Source organism: Hyperoodon ampullatus, assembly GCF_949752795.1.
Source record: "Hyperoodon ampullatus genome assembly, chromosome: 13".
In the NCBI taxonomy this organism is placed as follows: Eukaryota; Metazoa; Chordata; class Mammalia; order Artiodactyla; family Ziphiidae; genus Hyperoodon; species Hyperoodon ampullatus.
Window position 1 is genome coordinate 6,241,309 of NC_136926.1, and position 24,297 is coordinate 6,265,605.

The 24,297-nt window shown below is 55.7% G+C and overlaps 1 protein-coding gene across 4 annotated transcripts in view; it reads left to right on the plus strand.

Annotated features, from left to right (window-relative positions):
• The window catches only part of NCOR2 (nuclear receptor corepressor 2), a gene marked incomplete at its 5' end in the record, with an annotated part of 153,266 nt that overhangs the window by 7,532 nt on the left and 121,437 nt on the right, over positions 1 to 24,297 (plus strand). For all 4 annotated transcript variants that reach the window (XM_079718205.1, XM_079718207.1, XM_079718206.1 and 1 more), the window contains 4 exons: positions 2,914 to 3,091; positions 9,760 to 9,939; positions 13,549 to 13,662; positions 23,953 to 24,009. In XM_079718205.1, coding sequence (XP_079574331.1) covers positions 2,914 to 3,091; positions 9,760 to 9,939; positions 13,549 to 13,662; positions 23,953 to 24,009 — 529 coding nt within the window. The remainder of the gene's footprint in view (positions 1 to 2,913; positions 3,092 to 9,759; positions 9,940 to 13,548; positions 13,663 to 23,952; positions 24,010 to 24,297) is intronic.

Here is a 24,297-nt window from a genome sequence, read left to right on the forward strand (position 1 = left end):
TGCTTCTTTTTTTTTCTTTCTTTGCGGTACGCGGGCCTCTCACTGCTGTGGCCTCTCCCGCTGCGGACCACAGGCTCCAGACGCGCAGGCTCAGCGGCCATGGCTCATGGGCCCAGCCGCTCCGCGGCATGTGGGATCCTCCCGGACTGGGGCATGAACCTGCGTCCCCTGCATTGGCAGGCGGACTCTCAACCACTGAGCCACAAGGGAAGCCCCTGCTTCTTCTTTTTTTTTTTTTTTAATGCTTGAAAATCTTTTATTGATCACACTATCATACTTCTTTGTGACAAAATTATGTATATAAATTTTTTTAACATCTTTATTGGAGTATAATTGCTTTACAATGGTGTGTTAGTTTCTGCTTTATAACAAAGTGAATCAGTTATACATATACATATGTTCCCATATCTCCTCCCTCTTGCGTCTCCCTGCCTCCCACCCTCCCTATCCCCCCACTCTAGGTGGTCTGCTGCTTCTTTTTGTCACACCACGTGGCTTGTGGGATCTCAGTTCCCCGACCAGGGATTGAACCCAGGCCATGGCACTGAAAGCCTGGAATCCTCACCACTAGGCCACCAGGGCACTCTTGAGAATTCTGAGCTTCTAACATGCGATGGCCTACTGTAGGCTGCGGGCACTAGACAGGCAGCCCTGCCTGCAGGAAGCCCACAGTCTAGCAGGGGAGATGCAACAAACACACAAGGTGACTCCAGAATGAGGCAGGTGACCTGTTTCCTGCAAGGCAGGGAAAGGCTACTATTTGGCTGGAGAGGCCGTGGAAGGCCTCTCAGGGGAGAGATACTTGGCCACTAAGTAGCCAGCCGCTCAGAGAGCGGGGTGAAGACCTTCCAGGTAGAGGAAGCAACACGTGCAAAGGCCTGGAGGTGGGAATGTGCATGGAGTGTTCCAGAAAGGCGAGGAGGCCGGGTGGCTGGGCTGAGCCAGGTGGCTGGGGGCCAGGAGGGTGAACTTCTTGGGGACCATGGGAGGGTTTGGAGCTTTGGAGGGCCAGGATATAACTTCCACCCTCAGATCCTTCCTGCCATGTGCAGTGATTCTAGGGGCAAGCAGGGACCACTGAGGCTGGGCTGGCCCAGGGGCCCTGTCCCATCGTCTCTTCCTTTGTCACCTTGCTGAGGCTGCGAGGTTGAGGGATGGCCTAGGTGGGACCAGAATTCCGGAGAGCTGGCCTGGGCCTTTTGTGCTGCCACAACTGCATGGAGGCATCCAGGGCCGCGCGGGGAGGCCGCTGCTGCTGCGGGCCATGGCTTTAGTCTCTCTGCACCGGGTGGCTTAAAACAGCAGAAACGTGTTCTCTCCCAGTTCCTGGGGGTTAGAAGTCTGAAACCCAGATGGCAGCAGGGCTGCACTCCCTCTGAAGGCTCTAGGAGAGGACCTGTTCCTGGCCTCTTCCAGCTTCTGGAAGCCCAAGGTGTTCCTTGGCCTGCTGCTGCATCACCCCAGTCTCTGCCCCCCTCTGTGTCTGTGTCCTCGGCCCTTCTTAGGAGGACACTTGTCATTGAGTTCAGGTCCCTCCTTAATCCAGTATGACCTCATCTCAGTCAATTACATCTGCAAAGACCCTACCTCCAAAGAAGGTCACATTCTGATGTTCTGAGGTGACGTGAATTCTGGGGGGACACTAACCTATTATGGTGCCCTTTTCATGTTTAAATGTAGACGCCACCTGCTTCCTGCAGGGCATCTTGTAATTGTGAAGCTGTTGGTTCTCAGGTGGGCAGGAGGGGCACCTTGTGACCTGGCTTTGGCGAGAGACGGGCCCCCAGGGAGGAGAGGACAGCGGCATAGCCTCAGCCCACACTGCAGTCAGTAACATTCATTCAGCCTACATGCACTGATGGAATGCCTGCTGTATGCCAGGCACTAGACAGATGAATGTCCCTGCCCTGCAGAGCAGCCATTCTGGGATGGGGGAGGCAGCCACCAAACATGCGTGAACCAACAAGCAAGTGGTGATGGCTGCAAATAAAGAAAGAGAAAACGAGATGGGGTGAGATGGGGTATGTCTGGTGGGCAGGGAGACTGCTGTTAGGAGGAGACGCCCCATTCACTGGGACAGGAGAAGAGGCAGCATGGAAGGAGCTGGTGTGGAAGTGTTCCAGCCTAGCCAGTGCACAGCCCCTGAGGCAGGAATGCAGTGGGCACGGTGAACAAGGGCCAGACCAGGCAGGGCCTGAGGGTGGGGGGAATGCGTTTGGATTCTATTCTAAGTTTATTGGGCAAAAAACATCAACTGGAAAAGCATTTCAGCAGGGGCAGTATTTGGGCAGGAGCTGGAGGTGGAGGCTGGGAGTCGTGGCTCAGCTGTGTGTGCTCAGGCAAGGCCATGGCCTCTCTGGGCCAGTCTCCTCCTCTGCAAACTGGGGAGGAGGGTTAAGGAGAGTTAGTTGGGAGTGATTAGGCTGGACAGCTCCTATCTCTGCATAAGGCTGCTGGGCTGACTCAAAAAGGAGGCAAGGCCAGGTTGAGCAGCCAGAGTGCTGTGATCAGCTAGTGATGTCTGCTTTGGGTGAGTGATTTGCAAACAGCATCATGTGTGTTATTGTCTGTTAGACCCACAGTGTTTTTCAGACCTTCCCCTTGAATCACCAGGGATCTTGTTTCAATGCAGAGTCAGATTCAGTAGGTCTGGGGTGGGATTCAAGATTCTGCATTTGTAACCAGCCTCAGGAGGGGCTGAGGCTGCTGGTCTGGGGGCCACACTCAGTGAGGGGGCAGGGGAATCAATCACCAGTACATTCTCTCGCCGTAAACGTAGTTAGTGAATGCCGACTCGGGGGAAGACAGAGCTGTATTTGAGTCCTGCCTCTCTGTGCGCCCTTGAGCAGATGGGCACTCCTCCCGCAGGACGGGCAGCAGACGTGATGCCGTGTGCCCTTGACCCCCCCACAGGTCCCAGGAGCTTCACCTGCGACCCGAGTCGCACTCATACCTGCCTGAGCTGGGCAAGTCGGAGATGGAATTCCTGGAGAGCAAGCGCCCCCGCCTGGAGCTGCTGCCTGACCCCCTGCTGCGGCCCTCCCCCCTGTTGGCCACTGGCCAGCCCGGGGGCTCCGAGGACCTGTCCAAGGTAAGGCCTGGCCTCAGCCAGGAGCTCCTCTGAGGGTTTGGGTGCTGCTGCGATTGGGCGGGGAACAAGGGAGGGAGGGTAGGCGTGCTGGGCTGGGGGGATGGCTTGGGCGAAGGCTGGGAGAAGGGCTGAGCCCGGGGCGTGCAGAGGCTGGGCAGCCAGAGGAGGGTCCAGGGATGAGCTTGGCTCCGTGGGCCATTTCTTGGCTGGAGAGGGACAGCTTCCCCCACTGCCCCCTCCAGCTGCCGGAGTGTGTCCAGCCCGTGGGGACCACTGTGCCCTGGAGGGCGCCTGCATTTTACTCTTCTTTAAGCAGAAAGTCGAGCTGAGATGGAGGGGGAGAATGGGCACAGATTAAGCGCTCATGGTTTGCTGCTGAGAGAGGTTTTTCTGCTATTTCAGCGAACCTCAGGACCGTCCACGCTAGAAGCTCATTTGCTCTCTATCTAAACGGAGGAATCACAGCCAGTGGCCCAGATGCGTCTGTCCCCTAGGGTCCCCCAGCTGCCTCAGAGGCTGTCATTTCACTGTCAGTGCCTAGGGTGGGGCCGGGACTATGGCCGGATGACATGCTCATCCTTGGCCGGCTGCGTGATGGATGTCCTTTCCGCACGTGCTGGAGCAGCGCCTTTATGCTCCTTCTTGGCCATGAGGATGCACATTAGCTCATTAATGGCCGCCCAGCTGCTGGGTGAGGTCAGTGCTCATCTCACTGCAGCACCAGTGGGGGTGGGTGGGGCCTGGGAGCCAGGACCGGGGAGGGAAGTGGCCCACTTGGGCCTGCTGGATCCTCTTCTCTGCCTGACACTGGATTGGTGGGATTTCAGGCTGAGGCCAGTTCTTTACTGGGGGGCTGACAGGAAAGGGGTTTCCCGGGGTGGTCACGATGATGATGACAAGCTAACACGGAGGCCCTGACTGTGTGCCAGCTACTGTGCTGAGCATGAGTGTCCTTCCATGGTGCCTTCCCAGCCTGATGAAGCCTGGTCTGCGATCACCTATTATAGACCGGGCCCCAGGCTAAGACGGGGCCCCAGGCTAAGGGCCTCACCCACGGTCACTGGGAAGTGGGGAGCGGGCACTGAAGCCCAGCCAGCCCAGGTCTGTAGCCCAGATCTGCCCACCAGGCTGTCCCGCCTCGGGCTTCCCCTCTGGTCCCCCGTGCCTGCCATCCTGCCATCCCTGCGTTAGCCTCCTCCTCATAGATTCCTTCACTGCTCGGCCTCCTGGGAGGGATGTTGCCAGTGGAAAAGCTATTCCCTGAAGTGGGTCTTGGGCAGTAGGGGCATGGGGTGCATGCGAAGGGGGGCACAGGGCCACAGCAGGGATGCTTGATGTCCACCCCCCGTGACGGACCAGAGCCCCGAGTGCGCCATATCCCTGTGCTCATGTCTGGTTCTACCCGGAGAACAGGCTGGCGGGTGTCTCTGGACAGCCCTGTCGGGCCTCTGCTGCCTGCCGCGCATCTCTCCAGAGCTGGGCTCTGAGTCCTCAGACCTGTGGGTCCATCTGAGGGTCTCCAGGCCTGACAGTGGCTCTGGGAGTCCTTCTGCTCTTAGGGCTCCCTGGGGGTGCTCCCTCTCCCTCTGTGGGTCTTTCTCAGTCTTTGCTTCTGTCTCTGTATGTCTCTGTCTCTCTGTCCCTGTGTCTCTGTCTTTCTCTGCCTGGGGTGTGTGTGTGTGTGTGTGTCTATGTCTGTCTGTCTCCGTATCTCTGTTTCTCTCTATCTCTGTCTCTGTGTCTATCTGGCTGTCTTTCTCTCTCTTCTCTTCCTGGACCCCACGGGTGTGGGGGAGTGATGGGCCCAGTGTTGGGGCCTGGCTGGACCAACTACGGTAATTGCTGCAGGCTGTTAAGAACATTTGGAAGGTATGAGCAAATGCTGGGCAACGGAAGAAGCCAGGGGAGAAACACAGCTCTGAGGGATTCAGATGTTTTCTGCATCTGCTGTGTCGAATTCAGCTGGGTACGTGAGATGGGAATGTGAGGGGATTTTTTTTTTTTTTTTTAACAGCGCCTCCCTCCCCACCGGCCCCGGCTGTGTTCCTTTTTCCTATAAAAATATAAAATAGAAAAATGTCCTGTTTTATAATGCTTCTGTGGCCTTCAGCCTCTGGAGTCCTGTGGCATCAGAGGCTTCCTTTGGAATTCACCAAACTTTGTTCCGGGACTTTAGAATCATCACAAACAGCACCATTTCTGAAAATCTCTTTGTCTGTTGGGGCCCCGTTGGCTGAAAGGGACAGAAAACCCATGTCAGACTGGTTTAGGCAGGAGTCCTGGCTCATATAACTGAAATCGAGGGGTCGTTGGCTTCAGGCACAGTTTGATCCAGGTGACAGGTTACGAGGTCCCTATCTCTGTCCATTTCCTGGCTCTGCCATCTTGCACGTGGTCTTGTTGTATTAACAAGGAGAAAGTTTGAGTTTCCAGGCCTTCTTCTTCCCACATTCAAGGCCAAAAAAAGAACTTTCCCTCTGTCTCCACATTTCCAGGCCAAAGCTGTTTATCTCCCTGCCTTTGAGTGAGGCCCGTGCCTGTCCTGCAACCCATCATTGTGACTGGGGGAGAGGACTGTGGGTGCCTGAGGCTGGCCCTGCCCTTTTCTGGGTCTGAGACAGGGGGAGCCCCAGTGGGTCCTCTCCAGCCCCCAAGGCTTTTGCTGCCTCTGTGTCTGTAATTTTACGTAATGAGTTTTTCTGTTCCACGTTGGCCTGAATTTTTACACCAAGGGCATCTGGTGGGGAAAATGGTGCCGACTGCTACCTAGCGGTGACTGGTGAGGATATAGGACTGTTGTTTTCCTCCTGTGGCTTTGGGCCTAAATGAAGCCCAGCAGCCATTGGGAGAACCATCTGGAGGCCCAGTCGCCGGGCTCCCTCGGTCCCATTCCTGGAAAACTCAGCACTGCAGAAAGCACCCTTCGCCCTTCAGGCTTGCATCATCTTCTATTCAGATTGAGGTGAAATTCACATACCATGAAATTAACCACTTTGAAGTGAACAGTTCAGTGGCATTTAGTAGAGTCACGGTGTGGGCCACCACCTCTGTCTAGTTCCAGAGCATTTTCATCACCCCAGAAGTAAACCTGGTACCCATTAAACAGTCACTTCCTCCTCGCAGCCCCTGGCAACCACTGATCTGCTTTCTGTCTCCATGGATTTGCCTGTTCTGGACACTTCGTATCAATGGGATCACGCGATATGTGGCTTTTTACGTCTGGCTTCTCTCACTCAGCATCATGTTCTTAAGGTTCATCTGTGTTTTACCATGCGTCTGTACGTCACTCTGAATCATATTCCATTGTATGGAGAGACCACACTTTATTTGTCAGTTGATGGATCTGCCTGTGTGGTTTTGCTTAGAGTAAAAGCTAAGCCTGAACCTTAAGGAAGAAGTCATTGAAGAAGACGGATTTTCCCCGTCAAGAATTTAAGAAAAAGTTTCCAGTGACTTTTCCAACAGTTCCTAGCGGTTGCCAACTGCTTCGTCTCACCCCTGCGCTGCTCCTGTCGGGTTTGGGGATGGAAACCTTCTTTTTGCTCATGTCATTTTGAGAATTATCCCTGGGTTGAATGAACTGTTTCAGGGTGTCCTGGCCCCGAAAGCCTTCTGTCCACAGCCCTTGTTCTTGCTGTGCTCCTCTCCGTCCCTTCTCAGTCCTGGTGGAAGATCAGAGGTGGGCAGAAGAGTGGTCTCCTGCAGCAGGTAGCAGGACTGGGCACCAGGAACCATATCGCCAAAACCTTTTGTCTCAAGAAGCCTGAGAAATGGGACTTCCCTGGTGGCACGGTGGTTAACAATATGCCTGCCAATGCCGGGGACGCAGGTTCGAGCCCTGGTCCGGGAAGATCCCACGTGCTGTGGAGCCACTAAGCCCGTGCGCCACAACTACTGAGCCTGCGCTCTAGAGCCCACACGCCACAACTACTGAGCCTGCGTGCCACAACTACGGAAGCCCGCGAGCCTAGAGCCCGTGCTCCACAACAAGAGAAGCCACTGCAATGAGAAGCCCGCGCACCGCAACGAAGACCCAACGCAGCCACCCCCAGCAAAAAAAAGAACCCTGAGAAATGATTGAGGCTGTCGGAGGAGACCAGCCAAGCGCCCTGGGGCACAGAGGGAAGGGGCGGATCTCAGTTAAGGGCTGGGGGAGGGGGCGTGGATGGGGGGTCTGATTTCAGGTGGCACAAAGGTGCAGTTAGGAGAGGGAATGGCTGGTGCAAAGGCCCGGAGATGCCACGGTGCGCAGGCTGCTTCTGGTCTGGCGTGTGTGGGGTCAGGTGCCTACAGCCCCTGTGTCTGCCCTCCGCCCTCCTATCTGGGAGCAGTTAGGGCCAAACACACGCATGCACGTGTGCACACACACACACATACACACCTTCTGAGTATTTCTCTAGGGGATCTGTCTTCTGTGCACAGTTTTGCCTCTAATTTCAGGGTGTCCTAGACCTGGAAGGGATCTTGCTCTTGCTTTTCTGCCCAGACACATGGTTCTGAGGGATGAATGAATGCATGGTGGCGATCCCATTTCTGCTGTGGGACCCCCAGCAACCTGGTTGCACGCTCTGCCTGCTTTTGGAGAGTTCTGAGTGAGGCCTGGTCTCTCCCGTCCTGTGCCCTCCAAGCCAAGGCTCCGTCGCTTTGTGGCTGGTGACCTCGGGCATGTCATTGAATCTCACTGGACCTTAGTTTCCTCATCTGGAAAATGGGGAAAACCATATTTTCACTTCCAGGTTGGGCTGTGACAGTTACGTGAGTTAAGAGCACAGGTTGGCAAACTCGGCAAGCTCCAACCTGGCCCTCAGCGTGGGTCTGTAAATAAAGTTTTATTGGCACTCAGCCATGCCCATTCTTTTGTGTCCTGTCTGTGGCTGCATTCCCACTACAATGGTGGGTGAGTAGTTGGGACAGAGGCCATCTGACCTAAAAAGACTGAAGTGTTTTTCCACCTGGCCCTTTACAGAAAGTGTGCCGACCGCTGGCTTAGAGCTGTGCCAGGCCTGTGCCTGCAGGTTCCCCGTACCCTTATCTGTGCAATGGGGATGCAGTGGCAGCCCCCTGGGAGAGCCGCAGCCGGGGCCAGGGTGTGGGGTGTGCCGAGGAATGGGACGGTGCCTGGTTTGGTTTCCTAGGCGTCCCTGAGGAGAGTGGAGGCCCACCTCAGAGCCATGGGGCAGGGCCACATCAGAGCTGTTGAAGGGCTTGAGATCTTTTCTGCCTTTGCCCCCAGGGCTCTGGGTGTGTGGAGGGCCTGGGAGTCTCGACGCCAACTCTCCCACGTCTCAGATGGCAATGATGAGGCCAGGGTGATCGCCAGACACTGGGGCCCCGTGGGCTTCGGTGGTGTGTGTGTGTGTGTGTGTGTGTGTGTGTGTGTGTGTGTGTGTGTAGGACCAAGACCCCGAGGCCAGGAGGGGTGGACTTAGAATGGCACAGCCTCTGCTCAACTTGAGTTGTGGGGGTGGGGTGGCACTTGGCAGCCCTGGGGCTGCAGTTGTCCCGGGGAATAATGTGTCCTCTGTCCTCCGGCTGCAGCTGCCTTGGGGGTGGGGAGGCAGCGGCCTGGAGCGCCTCCTGGGGCCTCCTCTGCCAGCAGCTGCTGGCTTGGCCTTGAGCATGGCACAGGGCGGGGCTGGGTTTGGGGGCAGGACAACCCCAGCCAATGCCTGTGGAGCTCTGACGGTGTGCCAGGCTCTGAGCTGAGTGCTCGGCACAGAGTAACTCATTCAAGCCTCACAGCAGGCAGGAGGTGGGCATTGTCCCATTGTACAGATGAGGAAACGGAGGCCGATGATCTGCTTGTGGTCAGGATGATGCTGGGAGGTGGCAGAGTGGGTGGGGATTTGAACCCGGGGCTGTACAGGTGAGTGCTCCGGGACAAGGACTGGGTTTTATTTTTTTATTGAGCATCCAGCACAGCTTGGATGCTCAATAAACTTTTGTTGGTGGAATGAAGGAGTCGCCGAATAACTCAATGAAGGATTCCCTTGTTTGTTTAACACATTTTTGAAAACAACTTCATTACACAAAGAGTAATACTCAGTGAGGGAAAATCAGAAAAACACTGGTAAATTAGAAAGAAGAAAGTGAAAATACCCGCCTTCTCCCCCGCTGCCCCGATAACTCCTTTTGACATCTCTGTATCCCGTTCTCATAGTTTTCCTGTGTGTTTGTGTATATTGTCTACAAAACTGGGTTTGCACTGTGTATGATATTCTGTAACTTGCTGGTTTGGACTGAGCATCGTGAATAAGTGTTCACGGAGCGTCAGTCTGGAGGTTGTGGGTCTTGGTGCCGGTTCTCGAGGAGTTTGGTCTGGTGGGAGGGCACAGACGGGGTAAGTGGGGTAAGAGAGGTGTGTTATGGGGAAAGGAAAGAGGGAGGGCTTCACGACTTGAGGGACGGTTGGGGAAACTTGCATGTACGAGGATAAAAAGGATCTGCACTTTGGAAAAGGCTGGGGAGGGAACACCTGGCAGGAGGACCAGCAAAGGCAAAGGCAGAGAGGTGGGATCAGTAAGCAACCTTGTATTTGGCACACGGGGGCTGGCACAACAGATGCCCGGTGTGTTGGTGCCTGAAGTCATGGCTGGAAACTTGCGGTTTATTGGGGGGATGGGGGTGCCCCCTGCGCTGATTCCACACCTGTTTTTCCTCCACTGCAGGACCGCAGCCTGACAGGCAAGCTGGAGCCAGTGTCTCCTCCCAGCCCCCCACATGCTGACCCTGAGTTGGAGCTGGTACCTCCACGGCTCTCCAAGGAGGAGCTGATCCAGAATATGGATCGGGTGGACCGCGAGATCACCATGGTGGAGCAGCAGATCTCCAAGCTGAAGAAGAAGCAGGTGCGGGTGGGTGGGGCAATGGCGGCTCTCAGCTCCCGATTCAGCAGCAGCTGCCGCTGAGAAAACAACACTAGTAGTTATAGCAGTTGTGAACGTGTGCTGAGCACTGCCCATGTACTGGCTCATTTTTATGCCCTTTACGTTTATTGGACAAGAGAGCTGTTTTGTGTGGTGCTGTCCGAGGGAGCTTTCTGCAGTGACGGAAATGTTCTAGATCTGCACTGTCCACAGTGGTAGCCACTACGCATATGTGACTGTTGAGCCCTTGAAATGTGCCTAGTGCAGCTGAGGAACTGAATTTTTAATGTAGTTTAATTTGAATTGAAATGAAATTTACACTTGAATAGCCACATGTGGCTGCTGTACTGGGACGACACAGGAATGATGGGTGGGAGGTCAGCATTTACAGCCAGGCTGTCCAGACATGTGGGGTGGGCAGTTACTTCTCTGTGCCTCACTTTCCTCATCCATAATGTGGGGAGAAGTATCACGTGACTCTGACCCTGGCTCTGGAATCTGTATGAGCTGGGCCTCCTAACTCTGCCTTGCAACATTCACCTCTCTGAGCCTCGGTTTCTTGTCTGTAAGATGGGCACAGATATGACACCACCTCATGAGGTTGTGAGGGAACAGGGTCGTGTGGTGAAAAGAAGTCCCCATTGTCACTGTCGAAGCCAAAGAAAAGTTAACCTAAAGATTAATAATAATTAACTTTATGATTTTATTTTTAATATTAATTGATAGAAAGTTAGTTGATAATCTGCCTTTTCCTGGGTCTTCTCCTGCTTCCCTCTGTGGCATCTTCAGGTGTCTGCTCACATGTCCCCTCCACAGAGGGACCCCCCCTAGCCTTTACAGGAGTCCTCATCCCCAGCCATCCTCTACCCTGGGGGTCAGCAAATCCAGTCAGATCCAGCTCGATGCCTGTTTTTGTAAATAAAGTTTTATTGGCACACAGCCACGTCCATTTGTTCACACATCATCTGTGGCTGCTTTTATGATACAGCCGCAGAGCTGGGTGGTCACGACAGAGGCTGTGTGGCCAACAAAGCCTAAGATCTTTACTCCCTGGTCCTTTACAGAAAAAGTTTGCCACCCCTGCTCTAGCCCGTTATCTTGCCTGATGGTGTCACCATTTGAACTAATACATATCTTGCTTTGTGACATTGTGGTCATCTCACAACAATGGTGTAAAAGCAGAGTTCTTGTCTCCTGTTCCCTGCTGTGCTCCTAGCAATGCCAGCACGTAGTAGGTGCTCCTTAAAAACTGTGGATTGAGATAGTGTGACACATGTGTTGACCCTGGGGGAAGCAGGGTCACACCTGATCCCCTCCAGGTAAGGATGTATGGGCTCCATGGAGGATCAAGGACCCACTCTGGCCACCATGGGCAGTAGGGGGAAGGCTGGTGAGAGATGCTTCCCGGAAGCCAGTTCAGGGCTATGAGAGTGGAATTGGAAAGATGTGCAGTGGGAGGGAGCATTGATTCCAAGAGGCCTCAGGGCTGTCATTCGCCTGGGGGGACCTGAGGATGGTCCAGAAGCTGGACTGGTCAGTGAGGCTCTGCCAGCTGGGAGTGGTAGATGGGTTTCCAGGATGGCAGCTCAGCATGCAGGGAGGCCGGGCCCCGGTTGGAGTCAGGCAGGCATTGCCAAAGCCAGTGGAGTGCTGGGACCTTTAGTCCCCCTGTGCCTGGCTTTGGGCCCAGGCTGAAGCCACAGGCCATGTGCACACGTTTGTGACTGCAGCCAGAAGCCATGTGGCTCAGGGCAGCCCTTGATAGATTTTTGGTTTTTAATTCCACTTTGGCATTTTTCTTTTTTAACTAAAATTCACAAAACATAGAATGACTCATTTTAAGGGGAACAACCCAGCAGCATTTAGTACATTCACAGCGTTGTGCAACCACCCCATTCTATCTAGCTCTAGTTCCATGACATTTTCATGACCCCAAAAGGAGACCCCGTACACATTCACAGTCACTTCCATTTTCCCTTCCCCACCAGCCACTAATCTGCTTTCTGTCTCTATGGATTTGTCTGGACATTTTCTATAAATGGGATCAAACACTGTGTGGCACTTTGTGTCTGGCATCTTTCACTCAGCATCATGTTTTCAAGGTTCGTCCATGTTGCAGCCTGTGCCAGTGCTTCATCCCTTTTTTGGCCAAGTAATATTCCACTGTATGGATGGATGGACCACATTTGTTTATCCACGCATCAGTTGATGGACGCTTGGGTTATCTCCACCTTTTGACTATCGTGAGCCACGCTGTGAACTTTTGTGTTCATGTTTTTGAGCACCTGTTTTCAGTTCTTTGGGTCTGTACCTAGGGATGGAATTGCTGGGTCCCATGGTAACTCTGTGTTTAACGTTTGGTGCCTCAGGGAGGGCCACCTTCACTGACAGGCGAGAATCTCCTTTCTGGCTATGTTTCCTTCCATTTCCTGGCTTAGTTTGTTTTGCGCTGTTGGGAGGGATGTCAGTGTTTTGGCAGGTGCTGGCTGCCCTTCTGAAAGCTACCAACAGGGGTCACTGTGGGACTGAGGCAGCTCGGCTCAACCCTCCAGGCCTCTGTGCCCCCAGAAGCCAAAACTGGATTTTCTGGCTCTTTCTGCGTTGCTCTCCTCTTGGCCGTGTTTTTGAGTTCATAATGGCTTGCTCCATGGTCATGGGCAGGATATGTGAGCCTTGTGAGCAAAGAACAGTGTTCTCATCTCACTCAAGGTGCCCTGTCAGGTTGTACACCTGGGCACTGGCCTCCTGTGTGACCTTGGGCCAGTGTCTTAAGCTCTCTGGTCTTTGCTTTGCCTTTTTGGTATAAAGCAGACAGCAGCATGAAGGGAAGTCCTTTATGGTGTTTGGAGGAGGAGGGTCCAGTATGAAGACCCCAGGGCAGATGACAATAACGATGATGAGAAGCTGCTTTTTAGGTGCTGAGTGCTTTGCGTGCATCAGCTCGTTTAATTCTCATATCAGCTCTCTAGGATAGACACTTTAATTATCCCCACTTTCCAGATGAGGAAAGTGAAGCTCAGGAGTTTAGCAAGCTCCCAAGTTTACATAGCAAGTAAGTAGTAGAAATAGTGTTCCGGTCTGGACAGTTTGGGTCCAGAGTCTCCACAGCCTTTCCTGAGGATGACAGTACTGATGGTGGAAATAATGGATAACGGCTGGCCTTCAGCGAGCCCCCAGTCTGCACAGTACATACATTAACTCATCAGGGAGGCACAGCCACGAGCCCCACTTTACAGATGAGGAAACTGAGGCGCACAGCGGAGTTAAGCTGCTTGCTGATGCTCACCTAGCTGATAAATCACCAAGGTTGGACTTGAACCCAGGAAGGCTGTCTGCAGAGCCCGGAGTTGGCCCTGGTTGGGCCCTCCCCTTTGGGAGCTAGGGCCTCTCCGGGACTCGGAGTCCCTGCGGGTGACTCAGGGGAAATGGTTAGCAGCCTGACTTCCTGTGTGGGGCCACCAGCCCTGCTGCGCAGAGGTGCCGCCCTCCCGCCCAGGGGTGCCGCCCTCCCGCCTAGGGGCAGGGGGCGCTGTCTCTCCTTCCGCCTGCTGGCGTGCTCACCACTCCACTCTCCCCGCTCGCTCCCCACAGCAACAGCTGGAGGAGGAGGCCGCCAAGCCACCGGAGCCTGAGAAGCCCGTGTCGCCACCACCCATCGAGTCGAAGCATCGCAGTCTGGTGCAGATCATCTACGACGAGAACCGGGTACGCCCTGACCTGCCCCGCAGAGCCCCTGTGCCGGCCACCAGGTGGGATGCAGGTGTCGCTGTGAAGGGCCTGGCTCTCTCCCGGGGCCTTGGTGTTCCCATCTGTGAAATGGGAACCTGTATGACCCCCCCACCCCCACCCCCGCAAACCTGGGTTTGTGTGTGGGAGGGGAAAAGGGTGGCCAGTGGAGACCCATCTTGGTGTGGCTGTGGTTTGTTCTGCTCAGACATGCCGACTGGTGTGGACCGTGGCTGGCCTGTGGGATGCAAATGAAAATGCAGGCATTAGGTCCTAGGAGAGCTTCAGGGGCCAGTTGATCAGCGGGGGAACGGGCAATCACTTAGGTACTCACGCAGAAGAAATTCCTGTAATGCAGAAAACAATAGTAACATTATTCATCACAACAGCAAACATTAGTTGAACAGCTCCTCCAGGCGATGGGCCAGGTTTTTTACATAGCAGTCCTCAGAGGGTAGGTATGGTGATTGTTTCCATTTAACACAGGGAGAAATTGAGGCCCAGAGAGGTTAAGTGACGTGTCCAAAGTCACACAGCTGGGAAGCGTTGGACCTGGGATTTGAACCCATGGGCCATCAGATCCCAGGGCCCGATTCGTCAGCACTGGCCTCTGCTTACATTTAGCCCTGGAAAGGGCTGTTGGATGGTTGAACGCAGGGTCTGTAGCAGATGGTGGGAGCTCATAGAGATCTGTGGAGGACAGCTGCTGGGCGTCTGGAGGGGGAGGGGCTCAGGGTACCCAGAGCAGAGTGTCTCCCAGGGGCTGAACCCCAAGGCTTGAGCTGCTCTAGAGCCTGGGAACATGTGACGGGTGCCTGGGGCTCTAGCTCCAGGCAGGAAGCTGTTGGATCAACTGGTTAGGCTCTGCCTCCACCTCTTGAAGCTGCAACAGATGCAGGATGAGACTGAACCTGCTGGAGGCCTGGGAACGGTGTGCTGGGCCTCGCAGGGCTGGTCGCCCTTCCATGCCCTGGGCCCCTACCCCAAGTAACACTAATAACAGTCACAGTGATAGGAGAACTAAGGGGCCACGTGTGCTTTAGCCACATGTCCTGGGTTCAAATCCCGTCTCTACCACTTCCTGGCTCTGTGACCTTTGGGCAAATTAATTAAGTCTCCCTGCAACCCACGTTCCTCACCGGTAAAATGATGATAATTAAAGCACCTACCTTATACCACGGTGTGGGGATTAAATGAGTTCATTATGTAGTGCCCTTAGAACAATGCCTGGCACCATGTAGGTGCTAGCTGGCACTATTAATTGTTGTCATCGTTGTAGTCTTTGTTATTCTTTTCTTCTTGTTATTGTTTATATTTTGCATGATTTCATTTATTCCTCTCCAGACCCGTATAAGATAGGTACTATTATTCTCTCCATTTTCACTCATAAAGAAGCCATGGCTCAGAGAGGGAGGGTGACCTACCTGAGACTGTGCAGCAAGTGAGCTTTGAGGCTGGGGATCGGAGCCAGGGTTGAGTTGGCTCCAGGAGCCTGTGGTAGGGGGCACAAAGGCAGAGCTCCTGGATCTGTCACTCCAGGCAGCCCCCCTGCCTGCCCTCCCTGATCCTTGGGTGGGAGAGCAGGCACAGGTCCTTACAGCAGCTGTGGTGGCAAGTTGATGGCTTTGCCCAGGATGTCACCACAGTGCCCTTGGCCCTTTTGGGGGGCTCAGTCTTTTGGGGGCCGGCAGACTCTAGCAGGCTGGAGCCCTCAGCCCTCCCCAGCCAGACTCGAAGGCACAGGCCTTTGGTGCCCCCTGTGGGAAATTTGTTCCACGTTCCATGCCAGCCACTCGTCCCCACTTCCCTGGGGGTTTGCCTAAGCAGTAATTTGGGGGGTCCCCTCCGGGTCTCACCAGTTCTCCCCAAAGAGCTATAGCTACAGATCTGATTGGTCTTTGGCTCCTTGGCCTCAGCACTCCCCCTCCCCCAAGAGCAGTTAAGACACCCCTTCCCAGGTCTTACCCTGGGTGGTCTCCCTGCCAGAATTCCCGCTTCCTCCTGCCCTGATTTTCTGCAGCTCTGTGTGAGGGAGGGTGATGGGTGGGCCTGGATTCCAGTCCAGCCTGTGCCCTCATGAGCTGGGTGGTTTATTTCACTTCCAGGCCTTCCATCGTCCCAGGCCCTGGCCACAGTCTTTTTTTTTCTTTTTTTAAAATAAATTTATTTATTTCATTTTTGGCTGCATTGGTCTTCGTTGCTGCACGTGGGCTTTTCTCTAGTTGCAGTGAACTGTGGCTACCCTTCATTGTGGTGTGCGGGCTTCTCATTGCGGTGGCTTCTCTCGTTGCAGAGCACGGTCTCTAGGCACACGGGCTTCAGTAGTTGTGGCGCGCAGGCTCAGTAGTTGTGGCTCGCGGGCTGCAGAGCGCAGGCTCAGTAGTTGTGGCGCACAGGCTTAGTTGCTCCGCGGCATGTGGGATCTTCCCGGACCAGGGCTTGAACCCATGTCCCCTGCGTTGGCAGGCGGACTCTTATCCACTGTGCCACCAGGGAAGTCCCCGGGGCCACATTCTTGAGGCCACAGAGTTGATGTGGCTGAGACGGTGACTGGAAGGGCTTTGTAAACTGTGAAGTGCTGGGCCAGGAAGGGTCCAGGAAGTCAAGATTCTTGGGTACAAGAGGCAAAAACTCAGGCTGGTTGAGGCTAAAGAGGGGTTATTGAGTCTCGTAATGAAAGTTGGTGTTAGTTTACTTCAAGTATGTGTGGACTCAGGTGCTCAAACGAAGATGTTTGGGAGCGCTCCGTCCCCACCTCTGCTCTCTCTGTGCCAGTGTCATTCCCAGGCGGGGTTTCCCAGGACATGGAGAAAGGACTGCCGCACCTCTAGGCCCACTGACCCCTCCCAGGCCAGGTGGGAAACTTCCCAGACGTCTCAGCAACAGTCCCAGGGTTGGTTCTCATTGGCTGGCTGGCGTCACAAGCTCACTTCTCAGCCAGTGGAGGCCAGTGGATTTGAGTACGCTGATTGGTCAGGGCTGGATCTTAGGCCAACCTCTGGAGTCTGGGGGTGGAGTGAGCCCCATCCCCACCCTGCCCCAGGGAATAGATAGAGGAGGGGGCTTCTCCCAAGAGGAGGTCAGAGGCAGTGGAGCGGAGGCTGGCCGGGCCTACGCAGCCTGTGCCCCCGAGCCTGGGCTGGTGCTTACCAAGTTGGGGTCCCAGAGCACAGGCATTGTCCTCTCTCCCCTCCGGCGCCTCAGGCTGGGGGCTTTATGCCCGTTTATGCTGATTTCATCCCGAGGGGCTTCTGACAGTGGGAGTCACTGGCCTTCCCTCAGCACCTCTACTCCATATTTTCAGATGAGGAAATAGAAGCCCTGGGTAATTTCCCCACGGCCTTTCAGCTAGTGAGTGGCGGGCTAGGACTCCAACCCTGGTTCCTGGGATTCTGAGAGCAGGCCTCTGCCTGGTAAGTTCAGGTGCGCAGGGCGCGTCACACTTATCCTGTCCATTCATTCATTCATTCAGCAGCCATGTAGCTGAACACCTGCTCTGGGCCTGCCGCTGTTCCAGGCACTGGGAACGCAGTGGCGACCTCGGCCCCAGCCCATTCACGTTGGCTTTCTGATGGGGGGAGACATAGTCACACTCAAGCCACCACATGCAGGCACACGAGGACCTGAGGAATTTGCCCCTCATTGTCCCGATCCCCCTTTCTTTCCTTTCATCTGCTGCCTCACTTTGCCCCAGCCCCCGTTGACCCTTGTACTTCCTTGACTATGCAGGCGTGCTCTTGCCTCAGGGCCTTTGCACTGGCTGCACCCTCTGCCCGCAGCTCCTTTTTCCCACTGGGCTCACTCTCTCACTTTCAGCTGTTTGTTCAAATGTCCCCTTTTCAGCCAAGGCCCATTTTGACCCTCTGTTTCATCCTGAAAACCGTCAACACCTCCTCTCCCTGTCTTTCATTTTGTCCTTTGCCCTTGTTCCCACTGGACATAATTCACATTTTCTTGTTTATTGTGTTTATTGTGAACAGAGGCTCTGTGAGGACAGGGATCTCTGTCTTTCTCTCCCAGCTGTATCTCTAGCACCTAGAACAGTGCCTGGCACACAGTAGGTGCTTACTCAGTGTCTGCTCAACAAATGAATGAATGGCAGAGGGTAGGGAGACTCTTCCTCTGGAAGAGTCCTCTGGTTTGGGGGCTGTGGGGACTGGCCTCTGCCCCCAGTGAAGGTTGGCGGGGGTCCCCCTCCTGGGCTGAGCCTCAGGGGCCGGAAGCGGAGTGGGCGGGAGCAGCCAGGACTGACTGTCCCTTGGGAGATCAATCGGATTAAATTTTAATCCTCCTCCCTTTCCTGCTGGTTCCTCTGAGAGGCGGACACAAGGGTCTGTCTCTAAATGCCCCACCGGCTGGAAAACGCAGCTTCCCGCCGGGCAGGGCCTGCCTGGCTGTTCTGCAGACTGGTCTCTGGTGCATTATCCCTTCGGGGCACAAGGCCGAGGCGTCAGTGCGCACAGGGTGGGGAGGGGGCGTGGCTGTCTGAGTGGGCGGGGCCGGGCAGGTGCACACAGCTGGCGGGGCAGGAACGGGCACTGCAGGGCCAGGACTGGGAAAGGCCCCTTGGAAGCAGTGGGTGGGCCGTCGCCCCGAGGAGGGCATTCAGGCGCGGGGGTCACAGCTCAGGCGAAGGCTCACAGAGGGGACAGGGTCTCCATTGATCTTCAAAGGGAATGTGTCGGGGGTGGGAGGTGGAGGTCTGGTGGGTCTGGGAGGATGCTCACACTTGGAGTTTGGGTAAAACAAACACAAGCAGCACTGGTCAGCACTAGCGAAGGATGTGTAAATAAGGGACAGCTGGCACAGCGCTGGTACTCTAGGAATTTAGGGCAGTGGGCGATCCAGGTAGATGTCCTGGGGGAGATTTGAGCTAGATCTGCACGATGGGCTCTGTGGGGAAAAGGTAGCAGGATATTTGCAGTGGAGAGGACTGTGGCCTGTCCAAAGATGGTGAGGAAGCAGAACTCATGGAAGCCCTCTGATTGCTGAGGGGTGAGAAGGAAATCAGAGTGTAGGACCCAGGTCCTTTTTTTTTTTTTTTTTTTTTTTTTTGCGTTACGCGGGCTTCTCACTGCTGTGGCCTCTCCCATTGCGGAGCACAGGCTCCTGGATGCGCAGGCTCAGCGGCCATGGCGCACGGACCCAGCCGCTCCGCGGCATGTGGGATCTTCCCAGACCGGGGCACGAACCCGCATCCCCTGCATCGGCAGGCGGACTCTCAACCACTGCGCCACCAGGGAAGCCCCACCCAGGTCCTTTTTTGTCTTCGATTTTAAGCATCTTACTAGTAAAGTTTTTTTATCCAGTGTGATGATGACTAAGCAGGACAGAGATGAACAATTCTCTTGGTACGAACCAAGACTGAGCATTTTGTAGAGCATTTTGTAGAGCATTTTGGGGGTCCAGGCACCCTGATGCTCAGCTTCAGACTCCCTTCCCACCCGAGTCGTGATTCGGGGCTTGCAGAACAGCGGCTCAGGCCCCGTCCCGAGCCGGGCCCTTGCCTCTGCCTCTGCGTCTGGCCATCCTAACTGCTCCTGGAGTCCAGGGCTTCCTCCAAATTCCTCCGCCTACAGGGAGCGTTGTCCTAGCGGACTTGTGAACAGGAGTCCGTGAATTCCGCCTCACTCACTCAGTCGTCTCCGTCACGCACCCGGGAGGGCTCTGGAAGGGGTCTTCCGGCTGCTGGTACAGACGAGGATGCCGAGCCTCGGGGGTGACTGCTCCCCGAAACGCTGTAGCGCTTGGCAGATGGACGCGGTGTGGAGGGCTGGGCAGCGGGGCCTAGAGGGAGATGGGGCTGGGCTCCTGGGCTTCCTGGGTGAGTGGGTGCTGCCTTCACTCTGCAGAAGAGGAGGGTGAGGCCTGGAGCTCAGGCTGGAATAGGCAACTGACGAGCTAGAATTGGGGCTCCAAGGGGCGGGGTGCCGGCCAGGGGGCTGGTCAGGGTGAGGTCCGGCCCCGCTGCCCAAGAGGAGCTGGGATAGTGTGTGTATGTGTGTGTGTGTGTGTGTGTGTGTGTGTTTGGGGGGGTACGCGTGCGCATGTGTGTGGGTTCGTGTGTAACTGGAAAGCTGTGCTCATGTGTGTGCATGGCTCAGCACGGGTAGAGCCCGTGACTTCTATGCATTTATGCATCCATGTACCTATATATGTGGATACACGTGTGTTTGGGTCAGCACGTGTGGGGCACAGCTGTGGTTATGTGTGCATGGATACGCCCGGGCATTTGTGGGTACACTCGTTAGCTATGTGGCATGTGTAGAGGCACATGAGTGGCTGTACGCACGTGTACGCAAAGTGGCTTGCGTGGGGCACGTGTGTGACTGTGTTTATACTTTGTGCACGTGCATGTGTCCGCTTGGGTACACAGTTGTACTTGTGCATGCTGTACGCACGCGTGTGTGAAGGCGTGTGTGCGTGAGTCGCCTGGTGTGGCACATGTGTGTCTATGTTTGTGCTTTTATAGATGTAGACATAGAATGTTGTCCTATGGGTCCACGGGGCTTGCGTGCGACTGTCTGCACAGGTGACTAAGGTCTTTCGTGCCCCAGGTGCTCCGGCCCCCGGGAGGCCAGGCCGCTCGGACCCTGGGGTCCCCAGCAGGAGGAGTGCCATCTCCCTAGTGAGATCCCAGCCCGAACCCCCAGTGTCAGGCAAGAGCCCTGGCGGTGGGTCGAAGCCGGGGGGGAGGACTGTCCCCTCCTGTTGGCTTGTGCTCCTGGTTTGTTCCCTGCAGCTGAGCAGGGTGACCTCAGGCAGTGACTTCCCAAAGGCTAGGTGCTGTGGGAGACCCGCTGGGCCTTGGCGAAGAGTTTGGCTTTGGTTCTCGTGGTGGCGAGAAGCCGTCAGCCGAGCGGGTGGGAGGGAGTTTCTAGTGTGGGTCTGAATCTGTGGCCGTGCTCCATTCCAGGGTGTTGAGGGGAGCCTCCCCTCCATTTGAAGAGGGACATTAAGAAAGAAGTGACAGCATACACTTTGTTCCTCGTAGAACTTCCTTGTAAAAGTCCTGGGAGTTTGGTACCCGGGGTGAGCGCGGCTGTCGTGCGGATGGGGAGACCAAGGTCCAGGCGGGTGAAGCGACTTGCCGAGGGTTAGAGCAGAGTGGACTCCCAGACGCGGGCCCCTGCTGGACAGATGTGTGTTTCTTGAAAGGCCTGCCTGTCTGAGTGGGGGCGCCCAGTAGGCAGGACATCCCCGCCAGCTCCCCGGGAGCTGACAGCAGATTTCGTACCCACCCCACACCCATACAAGCTGGACCGGTGAAGCTGGGAGCGGGAGTGTGGTAGCACGAGGTGGAAGAAGTGTCCCCACGACGACGTGAAGAGGTGGGGTGCCGGTTCAGGGCCTGCCTGTCCCAGCCTTTAGCTGCCACTTGAGCTGCATACTTTGGGTCGGCTGTGTGACCCCAGCCTCAGCTTCCTTGTGTGTAAATGGGGCTGATGCTAGAACCTTCCGCAGAGGGTTCCTGCAGGAATCCACACAGATGGGGCTTCTAGAGGATCCAGCCCTGGCATGTGTAGGGGGTCACCTGGTGTGAGCCGTGGCCTTGTCGTGATTGTTGACAGCAATAATAATAACAGCCAGCCCATACCTAGCTCCCACCGTGTGCCAGATCCTGAGTTTCCCGCGGTACGTGTGTCAGCTCATTTAATTCTCTTAGCAGCTGCATGGGGTGGTGCTGATGTTATCCCCGTTTCGTAGATGAGGAAGCTGAGGCTCGGGGGTGGTGAAGGGACTTGCCCAAGACCACGCAGTTGGCAAGTGGATCAGAGCCCAGGCGCTGGCCATGTAGCCTTTCCTTTGGCCGCCCCGCTGTCCCGTGTTCCAGTGTTGAGGCATCTTTAGGACTGTTCCATGGCAGGTTTCTTCTGGGTGAATCGTAGGTGTGCCGCCTTTTGGAAACTGAGTTGTCTTAAAAGGCCCCAGGGCCGCTCAGGGCTTAAGAGCAGAGCTTGGGGGAGGGTCTGTTAGGGAGCGAAGGAACTCTCACACCAGGTGTATGACGGAGAGCTGGTGCTCAGGGCACACCTGGTCGCCTGGGCTCCCCGTGGCTTTGGCAGGTAAGGAAGGGGCTCCTCCCTGGTCTCTTCTCCAGGGGCTACAGGAAGCCCCCTCCCCAGGTGCCTGTGTTCCTGAGACAGCGAAGGTGTGGTTGAAGATGGAATCCACTCCGGTTCATACGGCACACACAGGCTTCTAGAGGCCCTATACGGGTCCCAGATCTGAGACCCAGGCCCAGTCGTGTGATGTGGCAGCTTCCAGTGGCCCAGTTGCTCCAGCCCTGCCCTTCCTGTGTTTGGCATCATTCCTTTATCTAGATGGGCAGTTGCTGCTGATCCCGACAGAGCCTCATAAATGCACACAAACTCCTATTCGTCCCTCGAAACCCAGCCTGTTACCTTTCTGGAGAGAGTGACTCTGACCCGCTTAATACCTCCCCCGTATACCACACATACTTTTCCTGCCTGAGCATATTAATCTGCCATCACTGCTCATGACCAACTGCCCACTAGACTGGGTTCATTGTAGGCAGAGGCCGATATCATTCATTTTGTTTCATGCCCTGGTGCTTACTACAGAGTGAGTGCTCAAATGTTTGGGAAGTTACCCTGTTCCCTCCTCACCCTATACCTCGTCCTTCACTTGGTCCAGCTAGGGAGTTCTTCCATCTTTGGTACCCCATGGCTGACACTTTCTGGCTTTCAGGTGTGGCCAGGGCTGGGGTGGTCAGGCTGGAACCTCCCCCAGTCTGCACCCCTCCCCCCAATAGAAGACTCTGGACCCATGCCTAGTGGAGGCCCTGGATGGGACGAGCCCTTATCTTTCTCCCCTCTTGGAGCTTGGAGATCAGAAAAAGGACTTTTCCTTACATCATCTTTCTGTGCCTCAGTTTCATCAGCTGTAAAATGGGGATACTCCTTATATCTGCCTGACTTCGTGTTGTGTGTGATTCAGATATTAATAATGCATGCCATGTGCTCAGTGCTTGACTCATAGTAGGTTCTCAATAAAATGGCAATCATTACAATAATAATTTGCCCTCTGATTTTCCGGCCCCCAGCTACACTCTGAGGCTGCTGCTCTCAGGGTTTTGGCTTTGCACAGAGGCGGCCGAGATCATGGCTTGTTCTTGGGTGGGCTGGGCCCAGGGCTCTAGGCGGAGCTAGTTCTAGGTGCCAGCTTGAGCCCACCTACATACCTACCCTCTGTCATGGGGGCTGGGGGAGGGGGTGAGGCTGGCCCTCAGCACCCCTCCTCCCTGCTACGACACCCGAAGCCTGGGCCTCGAATTCTGCTGTGAGCAGGGCTCTGGGTCACCCGCGTTTAGTGGGTCTGGATTTGGGGATCATTGAGAGACGGTTTCGACCTGTTGATGGTGTCTCGCTTGGCGTGTCCTGCCAGCCCACGCTGAGTCCTGGATGGTCTTCCCGAGTTTGGCTGAGTCAGGAGCACCCAGCCTTTCCTGGGTCGCAGGAGGGGCTCAGGTCTCCCACATCTGTGCCGTGAGCATCCCGCTTTCCATCTGACAGAGACCCGCCCTGAAGTCATCACCTTCCACAGCTCTCTGCCCACCCCGTCCTCAGGCTGGCCCGGCCGAGCGGGCCCTGTGGTCCCTGCCTGGGAGCCTGGACCAGACACAATGTCCGCCTTCACGGCCAGGGGCCCCGGGGGTCCAGCCTGTTGAATTCGCAGCCGCTAAGCCCTTTCTGCCATATGTTCCTGTTTTCCTAATAAGTTCGGGTTGTGAGTGGGGAGGCGGGGAGGCCCCAGGGCAGCTCAGAAATAGTCACATGATTGTGAAATACAAGAATCCTAGAAAGGGTATCTCCCCGCGCCTCTATCTCGTCCTGCCTCCCCCACCCTCCCCCCTCGCTGCGGAGGTAATTGTAGACACCCAGCCGGCTTCCAAGGCGGAGGAAGGCATCTCAGGCCTGGCAGGAGCTGTGCCCGCCCCGGGCCCTGGGGGGCGTCAGGCTGGGGGCTTCAGGGGCCCGGCGCCAGAGAACAGGGTGCGTTTGTTCGAACCGAAACTTGGCGGGCTTGCCAGGGCCACTGCGGGGATGCTGAGGCCCTCTGTGTTTGTCTCCAGCCCCGGGAGGGCTTGTAGGGGGACCCTTCCCCAGCCCCGTCTCCGCCCCTGGGCCTGGATGGGCATGCTGGGCTGGGCAGCTGCCTGCTGTTCTGTGTGTGTGTGTGTGTGTGTGTGTGTGTCTGCTGGTGTTTTTTTTTTTTTAATTCCTCCTCTTCTCCGTCACCCTGCAGAAGAAGGCCGAGGCTGCACATCGGATTCTGGAAGGCCTGGGGCCCCAGGTGGAGCTGGTGAGCTGGGGAACAGGGTGGGGCGCTCTGGGAGGGGGTGGGCAGGGTGGCAGGTGGGGGTGAAGGGAAGGAGAAGCCCTGTCCCTGGAAGGGGGCAGGAGATCCACCCTTCGGATGAGAGGGGCGGGCAGGTAGCGACGGGCAGGCCGCACTGGGGGTGAGGAGGGGTGCGTCGGCGCTCCAGCTGTGCTCCCAAGCCCAGCCAGTCGGGCTGCAAGATTCACCAGCTGGAATCCAACCCATTTGGCCTGTAGTTTATCGTGGAAAGCCCATACTCTGGGCCCGATC